The 20,948-nt window shown below is 43.5% G+C and overlaps 1 protein-coding gene and 1 long non-coding RNA gene across 2 annotated transcripts; both read right to left on the reverse strand.

The window, feature by feature from the left end:
- Nucleotides 1–1,115: 1,115 nt before the first annotated feature.
- Nucleotides 1,116–6,987, reverse strand: LOC115152331 (uncharacterized). The gene is made up of 3 exons (XR_003867465.1): nucleotides 6,903–6,987; nucleotides 1,576–1,578; nucleotides 1,116–1,125 (listed from the first exon to the last, which is right to left on the reverse strand). It is a non-coding gene; the product is annotated as an uncharacterized LOC115152331 (long non-coding RNA).
- A 9,620-nt stretch (nucleotides 6,988–16,607) lies between these two features.
- On the reverse strand, nucleotides 16,608–20,743 carry LOC115152325 (carboxypeptidase A1). Its single transcript, XM_029697097.1, has 11 exons — nucleotides 20,642–20,743; nucleotides 20,140–20,221; nucleotides 19,822–19,956; nucleotides 19,544–19,648; nucleotides 19,227–19,328; nucleotides 18,893–18,994; nucleotides 18,623–18,733; nucleotides 17,981–18,071; nucleotides 17,575–17,774; nucleotides 17,316–17,400; nucleotides 16,608–17,119 (listed from the first exon to the last, which is right to left on the reverse strand). The coding sequence occupies exons 1-11, from the start codon at nucleotides 20,704–20,706 to the stop codon at nucleotides 16,932–16,934; spliced, it is 1,266 nt and encodes a 421-aa protein (XP_029552957.1). The 5' UTR covers nucleotides 20,707–20,743; the 3' UTR covers nucleotides 16,608–16,931.
- Nucleotides 20,744–20,948: the final 205 nt, after the last annotated feature.

The raw sequence follows: 20,948 nt of genomic DNA on the forward strand, positions 1-20,948 counted from the left end.
AGGGGCCTAAGGGCAGACGCTTAATATGTTGTTAAATCTGTTGTGAATGTACTGTAATACATAACTGCCTTACTTTTGCTGGGCTCCAGGAGAGTAGCTGCTTGGGGAGCCATAATAAATACAAATACAACATAGAGTTGCAAATTCAGTTCCCTATTCTACAAGACAGACTGTATATACTTCTATATCTGGAAGAAAAAAAATCTTTACTCTGTCATTGTTATCAGCTTGATTGCATAAGACAAACTGCAGTCACCCTTTTTATAACATGCACCATGTAGAGACTGGAAGTACATACCAATTTCATTTCAAATTCTCTGGGGCCTCATTTATAAATGTTGCGTAAATTTCACTCTAAATATCTGAGTGTGTTATTTCTGAAGAGACTGCGCGCTTACAAAAATATTGAGATTTATAAACTTAGCGCATGCCATACATACCCATGTGTCCCCTTTATAAATCAGATCTGTCCTGAAACTGTGCGAGCGTGAACGAGCATTAAAACTCACCCTGAAAAACACCCATCATTCACTTTTTATGGTGACAATAATGCCCTTATTTGCTGTATATTTTGGATGTATTCGAATTAGGCCGAGGCAGTGTTCTAAAGGAAATAGCAATAGCGAACTTGATCAAATGTCTTTGTAGGTGATGGCAGAATGTTAAACTTTTGTAGTGACATTTGCTGTAGGCCTAGGCTATCTGACAGACAAAAGTTTAGAAAAGACAACAACAATTGTAAATTGCTGTGGACCTGTAAAAATACAGTTTGAATATAAAGGGGCCTTTACTTTTTCTCGAACCTATGCTGCACTGCCTGAATTCTGAAACATTGTCTACTTACAGTGATAGCCATACACACTTCAATGCAAAAGGTAATATGTCTGTTCAGCTAAATAGGAATTGCACAGTTCAGATCACACAAGATCAAGCACACACAAAGTAAATGTCCTGTTTAAAAAAAAAATACATATATTTTGAAAGTCATCTTTCATGGACAAGCTATAAGTCAATGATTGATGAGAAGACCTGGAAACACATCAGATGGCTTGTTACATCTGCTCCGGCCACGCCCTCAACTTCTCATCCTGTGTCTCCCTAAACTGCTGCCACTCCCCCAGTGCTCTCTCCCTCTCTCTCTCTGTGTGTATGTGATTGTGTGAGTGGAGACAGGTGTGCTGGAGGCAGACCAGATCCCCACTAGCTGCAAACTGTTCCACAATCAAGCCTCTACAAATACTCAGCCCTGTCACTTCCACACTGCTAGCTCGTAGCCTCTGCTCATTCCGTCCGCACTGAGTCTGGTCCCTGTCTCCAGTTCCTTGTCTCGTCAGTCCTGCTTCCCTGCCCTGGACCCCCGCTCTACTGCTTCCTTGGATTCCGCTCTGGACCTGCTTACCCTGCCCCTACTCCCTTTGCCCCAGACTCAGTTCCTGGTTCCATGCTACTCACCTGAGCTTCCTCTGGCCTGAACCCCCCCTCCTCCCCTCCCACACACTTTTCAATAAATACCTTAGTTACCTTATCTCCTCGTCTGAGTCTGCATTTGGGTTCACCTGCTCCGCGTAACAGTACGAACTGGCCTTAGATATGAACCCAGCAGACTTAGATCCTCTCCACCAAACCCTCGCTGGCCAAGGAGCCCTGCTCGAGCAACGTGACCAAGCCCAGAAAACCCTTCTGGAGCACGTCAAGGAGTTTTCATGGAGACTTTCTAATCTGAAGGGTCAAACCTTCGCCCAGAGCTTGCAACCAGCCCCTAGTTCTTCTCCTCCGCCCGTGAGCAGTTTGTTCCGGCTCCCGAGCGTTATGATAGTAACCTCGGAGCTTGCAGAGCTGTTTTTGTACAATGTTCATTAGTATTCAAGCAACAGCCCTACTCTTATGCTTGCGAACAAGCCAAGATTTCCGTCCTGATTGCAGCGCTTTCCTGAGCCACAGCGGTATGGGAGAAACCATCCCCCATCTGCTTCTCCTACTCCAGCTTTACAGAGGAGATGAAGAGAGTCTTCGACCACCCTGTCTGCAGTAAGGATGCCCTAAACGACTCTTGTCCCTCCGTCAAGGCTCCCAAAGTGTCGATGAAATGGTAATTGAGTTTCGCACCCTCGCCGCTGAGAGCGACTGAAATGAGGATGCTCTTCAGGGAGCATTCCAAAACGCTCTCACTGAGACCATCTAGGATTAGTTGGTGTCCAGGGATGAGCCTGATAGACTCTGAGTTCATCTCTCTTGCCATCCTCATCGACAACCGTCTCCCTGCATGCTCCATAACAACATCTGCTTCCTTGCCTTGTTCTCCTTCCCCTTCCCTTCTCAAGTCTCTTCCTGAATCGGCCGGGCCCGTCTCTCTCCAGATAAGAGGCAGCAGTGAATCAGCACTAGGAGCTGCCTATACTGTGGCCAGGATGGTTACTTTGTCTACCCTTGTTCCCTGCGTCCAGCAAAACAGGTGGCTCGGCAGCAGTGGGGGATATACTGTGGCGCCAAATCGCCTGCCCCTCTCCCCCCAGACCCCTGCTTCACGGCACACTCGTGTGGCAGAGCTTTTCCTCTGCCTGCTCTCATCGGCTCGGGCGCCGATGAGTGTTTCCTGGACCATGGTGTCGTTAACTAGTTGGTCCTGGACACTTCCACTCGATTCACCCCTTGATGCCAACGCTCTCAACGGACAGCTCCTCGCCCGTGTCTGTTAGAGAACCATTCCTGTCATCCTGCGTCTCTCTGGAAACCACCAGGAAAGGATGAGTTTCCTCATAATCGACTGCCCTCTCCCTCCCCTGGTTCTTGGCCATCCATAGTTAAAGCTGCACAACCCACAGATCGATTGGACTGCCGGAAAGGTAACCACTTGGAGTTCATTTTGTCCCTCAGATTGTCTACATTCTGCCCTTGCCCCTGCCTTGTCTGTGCTCCAGTCCATTACAGATCCTCCGGACCTGTCATCAGTTCTTCTCGAGTATCACGATCTAGCTCCTGTGTTCAGCAAGCACCATGCCCTGTCTCTGCCGCCTGCTCGGCAGTACGACTGCACCATTGACCTCCAGCCTGGAGCTCCTCTCCCCAGTATCTGGTTGTATAACCTCTCTCGCCCCGAGCACGGGGCTATGTAGAGGGGTACATCCAGGATTCCCTGGCTGCAGGACTTATTAGGCCTTCTTCCTCTCCGGTGGGTGCTGGTTTTTTCTTTGTGAATAAAAAGGATGGGTCACTGAGGCCGTGCATAGACTTCCGTGGGCTGAATAATATCACAGTGAAGAACAAATATCCCTTGCCATTCATCATTTCTGCTGTTGCCCCTCTCTATGGTGTCACGTGTTCACCAAACTCGACCTCCGGAATGCCTACCACCTTGTCCGCATCAGAGAGGGGGATGAGTGGAAAACTGCATTCCACACACCACTTGGCCACATTGAGTATTTGGCCTTTTGGTCTTACTAATGCCCCTGCTGTTTTCCAGAACCTAGTCGTTGATGTGCTGAGGCATTTGACTGAACGCTTTGTTTTTGTCTATTTGGATGACATTCCCATTTTATTCTAAGGATCCTGAGGCTCACCAGCAACACGTTCTCCAACAGCTTTGGGAGAATAAGCTTTTTGTTAAAGCTGAGAAATGTGAGTTCCAAGCGTCCTCTGTGTCTTTCCTGGCTTATATTATTGCACAGAGACAGTTATGTATGGACCCCGCCAAAGTCATGGCAGTCACAGAGTGGCCTGCATCCTCTAACCTGAAGCAGCTACAGAGTTTCCTGGGGTTTGCCAATTTTTACAGATATTTCATCCACAACTACAGCCATCTGGCAGCACCTCTCACCACTCTCACCTCCACTCCGTTCCACTGGACCCCTGAGACAGAGGCAGCATTCCTGGAACTCAAGCGCCGCTTCACTTCTGGTCCTCACTCAGCCAGACTCAGAACTCAAGTTCACCGTGGAGGTGGATGCCTCTGACACCAGGGTAGGTGCTGTTCTGTCTCAACGTTCCCCCTCTGATCAGAAGCTCCATCCATGTGCATTCTTTTCCCATAAGCTCTCACCTGCAGAGAAAAATGTGACATCGGAAACCGGGAACTCCTGGCAGTTAAGCTGGCTCTTGAGGAATGGTGTAACTGGCTGGGTGGTTTTGCAGAAATGTGGATAAAACTTAATTCAAACACAGGTCAAATTGAAGCTTTGCCTACCATGTAAGATGTTTGTTATTTAGTGAAAACAATGTATAAAATGAACTTCTTGACTTGCTGGGCTGTGAATCGATAATGTCATAGGCCAACAAATAACATATCCTTATCATCTGTGGAGTTATCGCTTTCACCACATATCATTGTTCAGGTTTCATATAGTTTTCACTTCTCTACACTAACAGACCATGGGTTGCAGCCATCTTGAAATGGGCTCATGGGAGTTACCTGCCCTTTTATGGCCGCATGCCCAGCCCATTTAATCCCTACCATTGTGTCGCTGAGTTGTCATAATGCTTTAGCAAATGTACATCATCTAGGGGCACCAGAAAACACAATGTAAGTAACCTAATTTATGTCCCTCTTACTGCCCTGAATGCCTCTGCTGATCCTACAGCTATTGTATGCAGTAATCATGTGCCTATAAAGCAGAGTTATACTGTTAGCACTGAGACAGTGCAGGGTGAGCTGCACACTAACGTAAATAACCGGAGCATGTCCACCTCTGTTTTTATTGCTTTACTAGGAAGCTTAGCAATCAGGCATCACAGAAAAGTGCTAACAAATAGCCCACGTTAACATATGTAGCTTAAGAAACAAGCTTCATGAAATCAATAATTTGCTAGAACGGATGACATTCATATTCTGACAATCTCTGAAACTCACCTAGATTATACCTTTTGATGATACAATGGTAACAATACATGGTTATAAGACACAGAAATGCCAAATGTGGAGGTGTGGCCATTTATATTCAGAACCAGCTTAGAGAGGATCTCATGTTAATACTGCTGAAGTAATAGGGCTGATGCTATAGACCACCAACTGCTAACAGTGAGTATATGGATAACGTGTGAAATGCTTGATAATGTATGTGATATCAACAGAGGTATATTTTCTGGGTGACTTAAATATTGACTGGCTTTCATCATGCTGCCCACTCAAGTGTAAGCTTCAAACAGTAACTAGTGCCTGCAACCTGGTTCAGGTAATCAATCAATCTACCAGGGTAGTTACAAACAGCACAGAAATGAAATCATCAACATGTATTGATCACATCTTTACTAATGCTGCAGAAATTAATTTGAAAGCAGTATCTAACTCCATTGGATGTGGTGATGACAATATAGTAGTCATATCTAGGAAAACCAAAGATCCAAAGGCTGGGCCTAATTAGACAACAGGTGTAGACTAACAGTGAAATGCTTACTTATGGGTCATTTTCCATCAATGCAGAGTTAAGATGAGGTAAAAAATAATAAATAAATACACAGTGAATAACTAATAAAAATACACATCTAAAATAACATGGCTATATACAGGGAGTACCAGTACCGAGTCGATGTGCAGGGGTACGAGGTAATTGAGGTAGCTATGTACAACACATATAGGTAGGGGTAAAGTGACTAGGCAACAGGATAGATAATAGTTGCAGCAGCGTACATGGTGAGTGTGAAAGTGTGTGTGTGTGTGTGTGTGTGTGTCTGTGTGGCGTCAGTATGCATGTGTGTGCAGGTTGTGTGTGTTGTGCATCCACACACATCCAGCTGGCAAAGAAGAGAGGAGAGGAACATGCAGATAAACTCAAAGCAAAACAAGGGAAAATATAAAATGGGGTGAACATTTATTATGAGACGAGGAATAAGTGAACTCAATGACTTACATCGAACTTTGCTTTCTAATGTATAAGGTGGATTGTGTTGATATACTGAACAAAAATATAACAACAATTTTTATGATTTTACTTAGTTACAGTTCATATAAGCTAATGAGTCAATTTAAATAAATTAGGCCCTAATCTATGGATTTCACATGACTGGAAAGGCGCAGCCTTGGGTGGGGCTGGGAGGGCATAGGCCCACCCACTTGGGAGCCAGGCCCACCCACTAGGGAGCCAGGCCCAGCCAATCAGAATGAGTTTTTCCCCACAAAAGGGCTTTATTACAAACAGAAATACTCCTGTTTCATCAGCTGTCTGGGTGGCTGGTGTCAGATGATCCCGCAGATGAAGAAGCTGGAAGAGGAGGTTCACATGTGGTTACATGTGGTCTGTGGTTGTGAGGCCAGTTGGACGTACTGCAAAAATCTCTAAAATGAAATTGCTTATGGTTACACTTTACATGCCACACATGTCCTGCATATCTCCTTTAAAGACATTCATGTCAGAGATTATTTGCAGTTTATTAACTAACAATCTAACTAATTCAAACCAACATACGTGTACATTAAACCAAGTGAAATGATCCAATGGGTTTATCACACCCACTACCCTTTTAAACCACATGACCTGGGAAACCTTGCTGAACCTCTTTAGACATGTGTTAGGGCACAAGCCTTGAAGACTGAGAAACACCAAAACTGCTTTAAAAGCCACATCATTTGTCAGGTCCATATTTCCCACACCCACAGGGGACTTCTTTTCATTTAGAAGACATTTTTAAAACAACATGTTTTGCATTTTCTTATTTTGTTATGTTACTAAAGTCATTTTATTTTTGACATCCAAGTTCAAACAAGTTTTTTTCATATACAGTTTGTACCTCTCCAAGAGAGATTACTTCAACCATGACAACCTTTCTCTCTGCTTCATTTTGACATCACCTAAGAACTTGGCAGAGTAATAAAAATGAAATAGACAAAATCAGGAATAACAGTTGATGTATACCTCACATGTAAAGAGTACTAGTTAGTGATATGACAAGGCCCACTGTGGTCAGGAACTTACCTTGAGCACATTCAGGGGGCGTCCCTGGTAGCTCTGGCCAATCATGATCTTGCTGACCAGGTTGGGATTCTCAACCACCAGCATGTCCTGGATAGCGTAGATCTGGAGAGAGAGAGAGATGTTACAGTCAACTCAAACAATACTCTAGGTGTCATGTCAGACCGTGTCACTCTTATGTGGATCTTATGATAACAGTCTTAAAACCTGTTGTGGACAGACGGAACGCCTAGCCAGTATCCAATGAAACAGCGTGGCGCGAATACAAAAACCTCAAATGCAGTCATTTTAATTTTTCAAACATACGACTATTTTACACCATTTTAAAGACACGACTCTCGTTAATCTAACACATTGTCCGATTTCAAAAAGGCTTTACAGCGAAAGCAAAACATTACATTATGTTAGGAGAGTACATAGACCAAAATAATCACACAGCCATTTTCCAAGCAAGCATATATGTCACAAAAACCCAAAACACAGCTAAATGAAGCACTAACCTTTGATGATCTTCATCAGATGACACTCCTAGGACATTATGTTATACAATACATGTATGTTTTGTTCAATCAATCAAGTTCATATTTATATCCAAAAACAGCTTTTTACATTGGCGTGTGATGTTCAGAACATGTATTCCCACCAAAAACTTCCGGGGAATTTACAAAATTACTCATCATAAACTTTGACAAAATACATAACAATTATTTTAAGAATTATAGATACAGAACTCCTTTATGCAATCGCTATGTCAGATTTTAAAATAGCTTTTAGGCGAAAGCACATTTTTCAATATTCTGAGTACATAGCTCAGCCATCAGGCTAGCTATTTTGACACCTGCCAAGTTCGGGCAAACTAAACTCAGAATTAGTATTAGAAATATTGTATTACCTTTGCTGATCTTCGTCAGAATGCACTCCCAGGACTGCTACTTCCACAAGAAATGTTGTTTTTGTTCCAAATAATTCATAGTTATGTCCAAATACCTCCGTTTTGTTCGTGCGTTCAGGTCACTATCCAAAGGGTAACGTGCGAGCGCATTTCGAGACAAAAAAGTCAAAATGTTCCATTACCGTACTTAGAAGCATGTCAAACGCTGTTTAAAATCAATTTTTATGGTATTTTTCTCGTAAAAGAGCGATAATATTCCAACCAGACAATAGTGTATTAATTCAAAGAGGAAAAGAAAAAAACAGCGTGCTCGCGTGAACCCACATATCCAATCTCTTTGTCCCCAGGCAGACCACTGAGAAACTGAGCTACTATACTCTGCCCAGAGACAGGAGACGGCTCAATCCGCTTTCTGAAGGCTTTAGACAGCTAATGGAAGCCTTAGAAAGTGCAACGTAACCCCACAGATACTGTAGTTTTGATAAAGAATTAAAAGAAGAACTACAAATTCTCAGACAGGCCACTTCCTGCTTGGAATTTTCTCAGGTATTTGCCTGCCACATGAGTTATGTTATACTCACAGACACCATTCAAACAGTTTTAGAAACTCCAGTGTGTTTTCTATCCAAATCTACTAATAATATGCATATTCTAGTTTCTGGGCAAGACTAGTAACCAGTTTAAATCGGGTACGTTTTTTATCCGGCCGTGAAAATACTGCCCCCTATCCTAAACAGGTTTTAATAGTGTCTGCCTGAATGTGTGCTGCTCTGAGTGGTCATGTGAAATGGGCTGTCCCATTTCTCCTTGCCGCTTGCGTTTCGGGATACAGAACTTACGTCGGCTATGGTGTGGTAGTTGGAGTAGTCGTAGTCATCAGTGGTTCTGGGGGCAGTGGCGCGGGCAGAACTCAGCATCTGCTCCTTCTCCTCATCCAGCATAACCTGTGGGCAAACGGGAGGTCAAAAGTCACTACAAGGCCAATTCAACCATCTTATTTATTTACTGTAAGTCATGACATAGATTTACTCTGATGTCCACAGAAGTGGAGAGGTCAGCGGTCTCTCCATCCATACATCCAACAGGGACAGAGGAGAGGAATGCAGCCTACTCAATCACTTTTTATAGCTACTGTTTACAGGCCTCCTGGGCCATATTCAGCGTTCCTCACTGAGTTCCCTGAATTCCTATCGGACGTTGTAGTCATAGCAGATAATATTCAAATTTTTGGTAACTTTAATATTCACATGGAAAAGTCCACATACCCACTCCAAAAGGCTTTCGGAGCCATCATCGACTCAGTGGGTTTTGTCCAACATGTCTCTGGACCTACTCACTGCCACAGTCATACTCTGGACCTAGTTTTGTCCCATGGAATAAATGTTGTGGATCTTAATGTTTTTCCTCATAATCCTGGACTATTGGACCACCATTTTATTACGTTTGCAATCGCAACAAATAATCTGCTCAGACCCCAACCAAGGAGCATCAAAAGTCATGCTATAAATTCTCAGACAACCCAAAGATTCCTTGATGCCCTTCCAGACTCCCTCTGCCTACCCAAGGACGTCAGAGGACAAAAATCAGTTAACCACCTAACCGAGGAACTTAATTTAACCTTGCGCAATACCCTAAATGCAGTTGCACTCCTAAAAACTAAAAACATTTGTCATAAGAAACTAGCTCCCTGGTATACAGAAAATACACGAGCTCTGAAGCAAGCTTCCAGAGAATTGGAACGGAAATGGCGCCACACCAAACTGGAAGTCTTCCGACTAGCTTGGAAAGACATTACCGTGCAGTATCGAAGAGCACTCACTGCTGCTCGATCTCCTATTTTTCCAACTTAATTGAGGAAAATAAGAACAATCCAAAATTAATTTTTGATACTGTCGCAAACCTTACTACAAAGCAGCATTCCCCAAGAGAGGATGGCTTTCACTTCAGCAGTAATAAATTCATGAACTTCTTTGAGGAAAAGATCATGATCATTAGAATGCAAATTACGGACTCTTAAATCTGCGTATTCCTCCAAAGCTCTGTTGTCCTGAGTCTGCAAAACTCTGCCAGGATCTAGGATCAAGGGAGACACTCAAGTGTTTTAGTACTATATCTCTTGACACAATGATGAAATTAATCATGGCCTCTAAACCTTCAAGCTGAATACTGGACCCTATTCTAACTAAACCACTGAAAGAGCTCCTTCCTGGGCTTGGCCCTCCTATGTTGAACATAATAAACGTCTCTCTATCCACCGGATGTGTACCAAACTCACTAAAAGTGGCAGTAATAAAGCCTCTCTTGAAAAAGCCAAACCTTGACCCAGAAAATATAAAAAACTATCGGCCTATATCAAATCTTCCATTCCTCTCAAAAATGTTAGAAAAAGCTGTTGCGCTGCAACTCACTGCCTTCCTGAAGACAAACAATGTATACGAAATGCTTCAGTCTGGTTTTAGACCCCATCATAGCATTGAGACTGCACTTGTGAAGGTGGTAAATTACTTTTTAGTGGCGTCAGACTGAGGCTCTGCATCTGTCCTCGTGCTCCTAGACCTTAGTGCTGTTTTTGATATCATCGATCACCACATTCTTTTGGAGAGATTGGAAACCCAAATTGGTCTACACGGACAAGTTCTGGCCTGGTTTTGATCTTATCTGTCGGAAAGATATCAGTTTGTCTCTGTGAATGGTTTGTCCTCAGACAAATGAACTGTAAATATCGGTGTTCCTCATGGTTCCGTTTTAGGACCACTATTGTTTTCACTATATATTTTACCTTTTGGGGATGTCATTCGAAAACATAATGTTAACTTTCACTGCTATGCGGATGACACACAGCTGTACATTTCATTGAAACATGGTGAAGCCCCAAAGTTGCCCTCGCTAGAAGCCTGTGTTCCAGACATAAGGAAGTGGATGGCTGCAAACTTTCTACTTTTAAACTCGGACAAAACAGAGATGCTTGTTCTAGGTCCCAAGAAACAAAGAGATCTTCTGTTGAATTTGACAATTAATCTTGATGGTTGTACAGTCGTCTCAAATAAAACTGTGAAGGACCTCGGCGTTACTCTGTACCCTGATCTCTCTTTTGACGAACATATCAAGGCTGTTTCAAGGACAGCTTTTTTCCATCTACGTAACATTGCAAAAATCAGAAACTTTCTGTCCAAAAATTATGCAGAAAAATTAATCCATGCTTTTGTTAATTCTACGTTGGACTACTGCAATGCTACCTGGATAAAGCACTAAATAAACTTGCATTAGTGCAAAATACAGCTGCTAGAATCCTGACTATAACCAAAAAATTTGATCATATTACTCCAGTGCTAGCCTCCCTACACTGGCTTCCTGTTAAGGCAAGGGCTGATTTCAAGGTTTTACTGCTAAACTACCAAGTATTACATGGGCTTGCTCCTACCTATCTTTCCGATTTGGTCCTGCCGTACATACCTACACGCACACTACGGTCACAAGACGCAGGCCTCCTAATTGTCCCTAGAATTTCTAAGCAAACAGCTGGAGGCAGGGCTTTCTCCTATAGAGCTCCATTTTTATGGAATGGTCTGCCTACCCATGTGAGAGACCCAGACTCGGTCTCAAGCTTTAAGTCTTTACTGAAGACTCATCTCTTCAGTAGGTCATATGATTGAGTGTAGTCTGGCCCAGGAGTGTGAAGGTGAACGGAAAGGCTCTGGAGCAATGAATCGCCCTTGCTGTCTCTGCCTGGCCGGTTCCCCTCTCTCCACTGGGATTCTCTGCCTCTAACCCTATTACAGGGGCTGAGTCACTGGCTTACTGGTGCTCTTCCATGCCGTCCCTAGGAGGGGTGCGTCACTTGAGTGGGTTGAGTCACTGACATGGGCTTCCTGTCTGGGTTGGTGCCCCCCCTTGGGTTGTGCCGTGGCGGAGATCTTTGTGGGCTATACTCAGCCTTGTCTCAGGATGGTAAGTTGGTGGTTGAAGGTATCACTCTAATGGTGTGGGGGCTGTGCTTTGGCAAAGTGGGTGGGGTTATATCCTGCCTGTTTGGCCCTGTCCGGGGGTATCATCGGATGGGCCCACAGTGTCTCCTGACCCCTCCTGTCTCAGCCTCCAGCATTTCTGCTGCAGTAGTTTATGTGTCGGGTGGTTAGGGTCAGTCTGTTATATCTGGAGTATTTCTTCTGTCTTATCCGGTGTCCTGTGTGAATTTAAGTATGCTCTCTCTAATTCTCTCTTTCTTTCTTTCTCTCTCTCGGAGGACCTGAGCCCTAGGACCATGCCTCAGGACTACCTGGCATGATGACTCCTTGCTGTCCCCAGTTCACCTGGCCGTGCTGCTGCTCCAGTTTCAACTGTTCTGCCTGCGGCTATGGAACCCTGACCTGTTCACCGGACGTGCTACCTGTCCCAGACCTGCTGTTTTCAACTCTCTAGAGACAGCAGGAGTGGTAGAGATACTCTCAATGATCGGCTATGAAAAGCCAACTGACATTTACTCTAGAGGTGCTGACTTGTTGCACCCTCGACAAATACTGTGATTATTATTATTTGACCATGCTGGTCATTTATGAACATTTTAACATCTTGGCCATGTTCTGTTATAATCTCCACCCGGCACAGCCAGAAGAGGACCGGCCACCCCTCATAGCCTGGTTCCTCTATGTTTCTTCCTGGGTTGTTGCCTTTCTAGGGAGTTTTTCCAAGCCACCATGCTTCTACACCTGCATTGCTTGCTGTTTGGGGTTTTAGGCTGGGTTTCTGTACAGCTATATAAATAGATTTGATTGAATTTGATTTGATTTGAATGGCACGTTAGGTCAACAAATGAACACAATGGGCCGGTCTCCCAGACACAGATTAAGACTAGTCCTGGACTAAAATGTATGCCGATATAAGTGTTTTGAGCAGCTATAGTGAAAAGTTAATGGCCTGGTCAAGGCTCTACAGTGGTGATTATCATGTCACACACCTGGAGATATTCCATCTCAGACAGATCCTTCAGAAGAGTGAGCTGGACCTCATCCCTCGCAGTGATACGAAGTACCTGGTCCCTACAAAGACAGGAGAACCATTCAGCTTTCAACAACTATGCTTGGAGTTGAGAAAGGGAGAGAAAAATGTTACCCAACAAAGACTGTGGCTAAACGCCTGCTTACAGCATCACTTACAGTTGTAGTCAACATTAACCATAAGCTTTGCTTCATCTTTACAGTTATCATTGAAGATATTATCTGTCCGTTCCCACCATGAGTAGTCATTTTTAATGATTCAGTTGAAGTGATGATTGAAAAGTAATAAAGCCTGACTGTCGTTCAGTCTAAAGAAGCAACTCATGTCTCCAGAATGACAGAGGCAAGCATGACATATGGCATTACTACACTTCCTATGGTTCCTCAATCTTTACATAGCAACTACTGGTGATATATCAAACATGACACCAAATAGAATTGGGCAGTTTTACAAAAATTTGTGCCATTGGTGTGTCCGCTCACCCCTCAAAAGTCTCCTTGCTGAAAACGGCCACAAACAGCACAGTCAAAACGAGCCGCCCCTTCATCGTGTAGACCACCAACTGCTAACAGTCAGTATCTGGATAACGTGTGAAATGCTTGATAATGTATGTGATATCAACAGAGAGGTATATTTGCTGGGGGATTTAAATATTGACTGGCTTTTATCATGCTGCCCACTCAAGAGGAAGCTTCAAACTGTAACTTGTGCCTGAAACCTGGTTCAGGTTATCAGTCAACCTACAAGGGTAGCTACAAACAGCACAGAAATGAAATCGTCAACATGTATTGATCATATCTTTACTAATGCTGCAGAAATGAGCTTGAAACCAGTATCTAAATCCATTGGATGTAGTGATGACAATATAGTAGTCATATCTAGGAAAACCAAAGATCCAAAGTCTGGGCCTAATTAGACAACAGGTGTAGACAAACAGTGAAATGCTTACTTACGGGTCATTTTCCATCAATGCAGAGTTAAAGATGAGGTAAAAAAAGAAATAGTGACACTTGGAATAAATACACAGTGAATAACTAATAAAAATACACATTTAAAACAACAGGGCTATATACAGGAAGTACCAGTACCGAGTCGATGTGCAGGGGTACGAGGTAATTGAGGTAGCTGTGTACAACACATATATGTAGGGGTAATGTGACTAGGCAACAGGCTAGATAATAGTTGCAGCAGAGTACATGGTAAATGTGAAAGTGTGTGTGTGTGTGTGTGTGTGTATGCGTGTGTGCGCGCACGCGTGTGTGCCATCAGTATGCATGTGTGTGCATGTTATGTGTGTGAGTGTGTGTTTGTATGTATGTATGTATGTAGTGTGTGGGTTGTGCATCCACACACATCCAGTGTAAAAGTGTGTATGTCTGTGTGGTGACAGTATGCATGTGTGTGCATGTTATGTGTGTGTGTGTGTGTGTGTGTGTTGTGCATCCACACACATCCAGCTCAGCTGTCAAAGAAGAGAGGAGTGTCTTCACTGTCTTCTGATCCCTCCTGTCTCAGCCTCCTGTATTTATGCTGCAGTAGTTTATGTGTCGGGGGGCTAGGGTCAGTCTGTTACATCTGGAGTATTTCTCTTGTCTTATCCGGTGTCCTGTGTGAATTTAAATATGCTCTCTCTAATTCTCTCTTTCTCTCTCTCTTTCTTTCTTTCTCTCGGAGGACCTGAGCCGTAGGACCATGCCTCAGGACTACCTGGCATGATGACTCCTTGCTGTCCCCAGTCCACCTGGCCATGCTGCTGCTCCAGTTTCAACTGTTCTGCCTGCGGCTATGGAACCCTGACCTGTTCACCGGACGTGCTTGTTGCACCCTCGACAACTACTATGATTATTATTATTTGACCATGCTGGTCATTTATGAACATTTTAACATCTTGACCATGTTCTGTTATAATATCCACCCGGCACAGCCAGAAGAGGACTGGCCACCCCTCATAGCCTGGTTCCTCTCTAGGTTTCCTCCTAGGTTTTTGGCCTTTCTAGGGAGTTTTTCCTAGGGAGTTTTTCCTAGCCACCGTGCTTCTTTCACATGCATTGCTTGCTGTTTGGGGTTTTAGGCTGGGTTTCTGTACAGCACTTTGAGATTTCAGCTGATGTACGAAGGGCTATATAAATAAATTTGATTTGATTTTTGATTTGAGAGGAACATGCAGATAAATTTAAAGCAAACCAAGGGAAAAGAGAAAATGGAGTGAACATTTATTATGAGACGAGGAATAAGTGAACTCAATGACTTACATCGAATAGCATTTTTTTCTAATGTTTAAGGTTGATTGTGTTTGATTGTGTTTATAAACTGAACAAAAATATAAACGCAACAATATTTATGAATTTACTGAGTTACAGTTCATATAAGCTAATGAGACAATTTAAATAAATTAGGCCCTAATCTATGGATTTCACATGACTGGAAAGGCGCAGCCTTGGGTGGGGCAGGGAGGGCATAGGCCCACCCACTTGGGAGCCAGGCCCACCCACTAGGGAGCCAGGCCCAGCCAATCAGAATAAGTTTTTCCCCACAAAAGGGCTTTATTACAGACAGAAATACTCCTGTTTCATCAACTGTCCAGGTGGCTGGTTTCAGATGGTCCCGCAGATGAAGAAGCCGGAAGAGGATGTCCTTGGCTGTCATGGTTACATGTGGTTTGCGGTTGTGAGGCCAGTTGGACGTACTGCAAAATTCTCTAAAACGACGTTGGAGGTGGCATATGGTAGAGAAATTAACATTCAATTCTCTGACAACAGCTTTGGTGGACATTCCTCCAGTCAGCATATACATTTGACACTCCCTCAAAACTTGAGATATCAGTGGCATTGTGCTGTGTGACCTTTTATTGTCCCCAGCACAAGGTGCATCTGTGTAATGATCATGCTGCTTAATCAGCTTCTTGATATGCCACACCTATAAGGGCACAAGGTTAGACCCAGATGCAGACACAGGAGGCAGATGGTTAGAGTCTTTGTTTATTAATATACACAAGGAGTATGAAAGAGAATTGTCGTGGACAGGCAAAAGGTCAAAACCAGATTCTTAGTCCAAGAGGTAAAGAGTGGCAGACAGGCTCGATGTCAGGGCAGGCAGAAGGGTCTGGCAGGCGGGTACGGAGTCCAGAACAACAGGCAAGGGTCAAAACCGGGAAGACTAGGAAAAGAGAATAGAAAACAGGAGCACGGTAAAAACTACGCTGCTTGACTTGAAAACATACAAGACGAACTTGCACAGAGAGACAGGAAACACAGGGATAAATACACTGGGGAAAATAAGCGACACCTGGAGGGGGTGGAGACAATCACAAGATCAGGTGTAACAGATCCGGGCGTGACACATGTCTGGTGGATGGATTATCCTGGCAAAAGAGTAATGCTCACTAATAGGGATGTAAACTAATTTGTGCACAACATTTGAGAGAAATAAGCTTGTTGTGTATATAGAACATTTCTGGGATCTTTTACTTCAGCTCATGAAACATCAGACCAACACTTTACATGCCCTGCATTTCTCCTTTAAAGACATTAATGTCAAAGATTCTTTGCAGTTTAACAATCTAACTAATTGAAACCAACATACGTGTACATTAAACCAAGTGAAATGATCCAATGGGTTTATCACACCCACTACCCTTTTAAACCACATGACCTGGGAAACCTTGCTGAACCTCTTTAGACGTGTTAAGCCACAGGCCTTGAAGACAGAGAAACACCAAAACTGCTTTAGAAGCCACATCACTCCCTAGAAATATTTGTCAGGTCCATATTTCCCACACCCACAGGGGACTTGTTTTCATTTAGAAGACATTTTAAAACATGTTTTTGCATTTTCTTATGTTACTAAAGTCCTTTATTTTTGACATACAAGCTCAAATAAGTTTTTTCATATACAGTTTGTACCTCTCCAAGAGAGATTACTTCAACCATAAAAACCTTTCTCTCTGCTTCATTTTGACATCACCTAAAGAGCTTGGCAGAGTATGAAAAATGAAATAGAGCAAATCAGGTATAACAGTTGACATTTATTGGTCTCATTGTGCCCTGGAAAGAGCCATGGTAGACTTAATGGTACCTATAGGCTTTTCCTATATATGTACAACAGTACAATGACACAGTGTCCTGTAGGTTGTCGTGGTGACCCATCTAGTTGGTGTTGTCCTTGGTATGCTCCATGATGGCCATCAGAGCCAGCCAAGTCTCCTTGGCAGTAGGAAGGATCTGATTAGCTGGCAGGATGAAACCATAGCGACCGGTGTCTCTCAGCTCAAAGGTGTAGGAGTACTTGATTCCCTGGTTGTAGGTCCAATCAATGGTACCACCACTAGCCTGATCTGGATTTGACAAGAAAAAAGGGAATTGACAATAGTTTCTGTATTAATGTCACAGAGTATATAACCACATTGTTTATATTTTTCACATGGATTGCGCTCATGTTGATACACCGTGGTGGACTAGAGTGGACTGGAATGGCATGCGATGGGATCCGTTTAAAGCAATGAATAGGTTTAGCCGGGTTTTGACACTTACAGATGGTGTTGATTATGCTGCCGTATCTGTAGGAGGTTCCGTACAGGGAAGCCAGATCAGTGATAGCCTTCCTGGCCAGGTTGTGCTGTGGGCAGATAATAAAAGTAACGTAATGTTAAAGTACCCTGTTGGAGCCACACTTCCTCTGGTGAGGCCACATGTAGTGGAGAATGCAGGCAGGGTGCAGCCTATAGGCATGGATGCCACAAGTTGTTACCAAACATGTCAAGGACAACTAGTTGATGGATGCTGAACTCACCAGTTCGCTCTCGTCCTTGCAGGGGGTCCTGGTGTAACCATAGGGGTAGAGGAGCATCTGGGAATAAGAGTGGATGGACACGAAAGCCTTCAGGTTGCCATGAGACTTGACAAAGTCCACGATGGACTTGACCTCAGACTCAGAGTTAGCCTTGGGTCCACGGTAAGTCTCAGAGCAGGGGCTGTCACTGGCACCGGGACCTACCAAAGATAACAGAGGAGATAGACAAAAGGATAAAAAAAATTAGTGCCAGACTAAAAAAATAATGCAAATTTTCCACAGTAAAATATTGTCTCACCAGTTGCAAGGAGATACCTCTTTATTTGACAAAAAAATTAAGATTTGAGTTTGTGACATCTGAATCTTTTGTATTTGAGTGAACATTCAAGTGAACTGGAAAACATACCTCCAAAACCAGCATCCCAGTTTCTGTTGGGGTCAGTTCCAATGCAGGAAGAGCCAGGATTGGGCTTCCTGGTCTTACGCCACATACGGTTCTGTGGAACATGAAAGGTTGATGATGTCAGAGCGAAGTCAAATGACAAAACAGGATACAACACTGAGATTTGTGAAAGTTAGATTCGATAGTTGATATTCGGTACAGATGTAGGATCTTAATTTCATCATCCTGTAGCAGGAGAACTTTCCTGCAACGCAGGAAATTTAAAATGTGCAGTGTATTGGAGGTTTGAAAAGACTTCTGAAGTTTATAATTTCCACTTTGACATTTCAGATTTGATTTTCAATTGCAAAAAATGTATTAACCTCTACAAAAATGTACATTAATTATAATCTACATAATAATTCAAATTTCCTGTTGCTGCAGGATTATTTTCATGCTGTAGCAAACTGGCTCAAATTAAGATCTTACATATGTATAAGAGATTGAGATCACGCACACGTGTAACATGTAGTTAATAATCAAAGAGGTGGAGCGATATAACATGATGTAAACAAAATCGAACATTTAGTAATCATAGCGATCAAGTACGGAACATTAACCTAATATGTACCGTAAATGACACATTTTCTGTTGTGAGCGACTCACGCTAGTGTGGGTGTAGTAGTAGCCGTCTGGGTTGGTCACAATCTCCAGGAAGATGTCCATCTTGTCCAGGATGGCGGTGAGGGCAGCGTCACGTCCGTAGTCGGTCACAATCTGGACATTGAAATAGAAAAATGATAACATAAATCTTAAATCTTGACTGCCCGTACATAGTGAGTAATAGTGAGAGTGATACAGTGGTTTGGTGAACAGATGCGTAGATGCAGAGAGGGGAAAGGTTTAAAGACCGTCAGGGAGTTAGCACTGATGCACCTTCTTGGCGAACCAGGTGCCGCTAGCCTGTGTGACCCATTCCCTGGAGTGGATTCCAGTGTCAAGCCAGATACCAGGTTTGTTGGTTCCACCAGTGCTGAACTAGAAAAGAGAGAAGGAGGGGGGTGTAAAGAACATCTACCGCAATCCTCAAATACTGTAAATTTGAAAGACTTAACATATAACCAAGCACTTAATTAACATGTACCAACAAATGGTGGCTCATCCAGGATCAGGCAAAAACTAGGCTTGTATGCCTCTATTAGATGTATATTTCACGTGTAAAGAGTACTAGTTAGTAATATGACAAGGCCCACTGTGGTCAGGAACTTACCTTGAGCACATTCAGGGGGCGTCCCTGATAGCTCTGGCCAATCACGATCTTGCTGACCAGGTTGGGGTTCTCAGCCACCAGCATGTCCTGGAAAGCGTAGATCTGGAGAGAGAGAAAGAGAGAGGAGAGAGATGTTACAGTCAACTCAAACAATAGTCTAGGTGTCATGTCAGACCGTGTCACTGACATGTCACTCTTATGTGGATCTTATGATAGTCTTAATAGTGTCTGCCTGAATGTGTGCTGCTCTGAGTGGTCATATGAAATGGGCTGTCCCATTTCTCCTTGCCGCTTGCGTTTCGGGATACAGAACTTACGTCGGCTATGGTGTGGTAGTTGGAGTAGTCGTAGTCATCAGTGGTTCTGGGGGCAGTGGCGCGGGCAGAACTCAGCATCTGCTCCTTCTCCTCATCCAGCATAACCTGTGGGCAAAAGGGAGGTCAAAAGTCACTACAAGGCTTATTCAACCATCTTATTTATTTACTGTAAGTCATGACATGAATTTACACATTTCAAGATCAGCCAAGACGAAGTAAGACTGAAGTAATCACCCTGACCTCAGTCACTTTCTCCCTGACACAGAAAGCAGTCCTACCTGCAGGTCCTTGATCATGATGAAGTACTCAATGTCCTCGGTCTCCAGGAAGGCCTTGACGGTCTGCAGGCTGGTGAAGGGAACTCTGATGTCCACAGAAGTGGAGAGGTCAGTGGTCTCCATCCACACATCCAACTGGGACAGAGGAGAGGAATGACACGTTAGGTCAACAAACCAACCCAATGGGCCGGTCTCCCAGACACAGATTAAGACTAGTCCTGGACTAAAATGTATGCCGATATAAGTGTTTTGAGCAGCTATAGTGAAAAGTTAATGGCCTGGTCAAGGCTCTACAGTGGTGATTATCATGTCACACACCTGGAGATATTCCATCTCAGACAGATCCTTCAGAAGAGTGAGCTGGACCTCATCCCTCGCAGTGATACGAAGTACCTGGTCCCTACATAGATGAGAGAACCATTCAGCTTTCAACAACTATGCTTGGAGTTGAGAAAGGGAGAGAAAAATGTTACCCAACAAAGACCGTGGCTAAACGCCTGCTTACAGCATCACTTACAGTTGTAGTCAACATTAACCATAAGCTTTGCTTCCTCTTTACAATTATCATTGAAGATATCTGTCCGTACTCCATATGAGTAGTCATTTCTAATGATTCAGTTGAAGTGATTGAAAAGTAATAAAGCCTGACTGTCGTTCAGTCTAAAGAAGCAACTCATGTCTCCAGAATCACAGGGGCAAGCATGACATATGGCATTATTACCCTTCCTATGGTTCCTCAATCTTTACATAGCAACTACTGGTGATATATCAAACATGACCAAATAGAATTGGACAGTTTTACATTGGTGTGTCCACTCACCCCTCAAAAGTCTCCTTGCCGAAAACGGCCACAAACAGCGCAGTCAAAACGAGCAGCCCCTTCATCGTTACCAATGGAGTAGAGCCACAGGCAGTAGCCTCCACCTTTTATGCTACACGCCAGATCACATGACCTAACCACGACCTTGCTTAAGGGTACTTACGTGTTATGCCTGCTGCTTTACTTCCCACGCTAGCGCGGAGATATTTGGAAGTACCAGACGGCTTTTTTCTGTACATTTTGCATCAGTTCTGCCAGCAGTTTTATACATTAATACGTGTCTTTATGAATAAATCTGAAACAAAAA

Source organism: Salmo trutta, chromosome 17 (assembly GCF_901001165.1).
Source record: "Salmo trutta chromosome 17, fSalTru1.1, whole genome shotgun sequence".
Classification (NCBI taxonomy): domain Eukaryota; kingdom Metazoa; phylum Chordata; class Actinopteri; order Salmoniformes; family Salmonidae; genus Salmo; species Salmo trutta.

Bases quoted from the DNA above. Each gene is read 5' to 3' on its own strand.
- LOC115152325 (XM_029697097.1), bottom strand. From the start codon at position 20,706: ATGAAGGGGCTGCTCGTTTTGACTGCGCTGTTTGTGGCCGTTTTCGGC. The intron at 20,222-20,641 runs GTGAGTGGACAC...TCATCTATGTAG, and splicing joins GGCAAGGAGACTTTTGAGGG to GGACCAGGTACTTCGTATCA. The intron at 18,072-18,622 runs GTGAGTCGCTCA...CATGTTCCACAG, and splicing joins ACTACTACACCCACACTAGC to AACCGTATGTGGCGTAAGAC.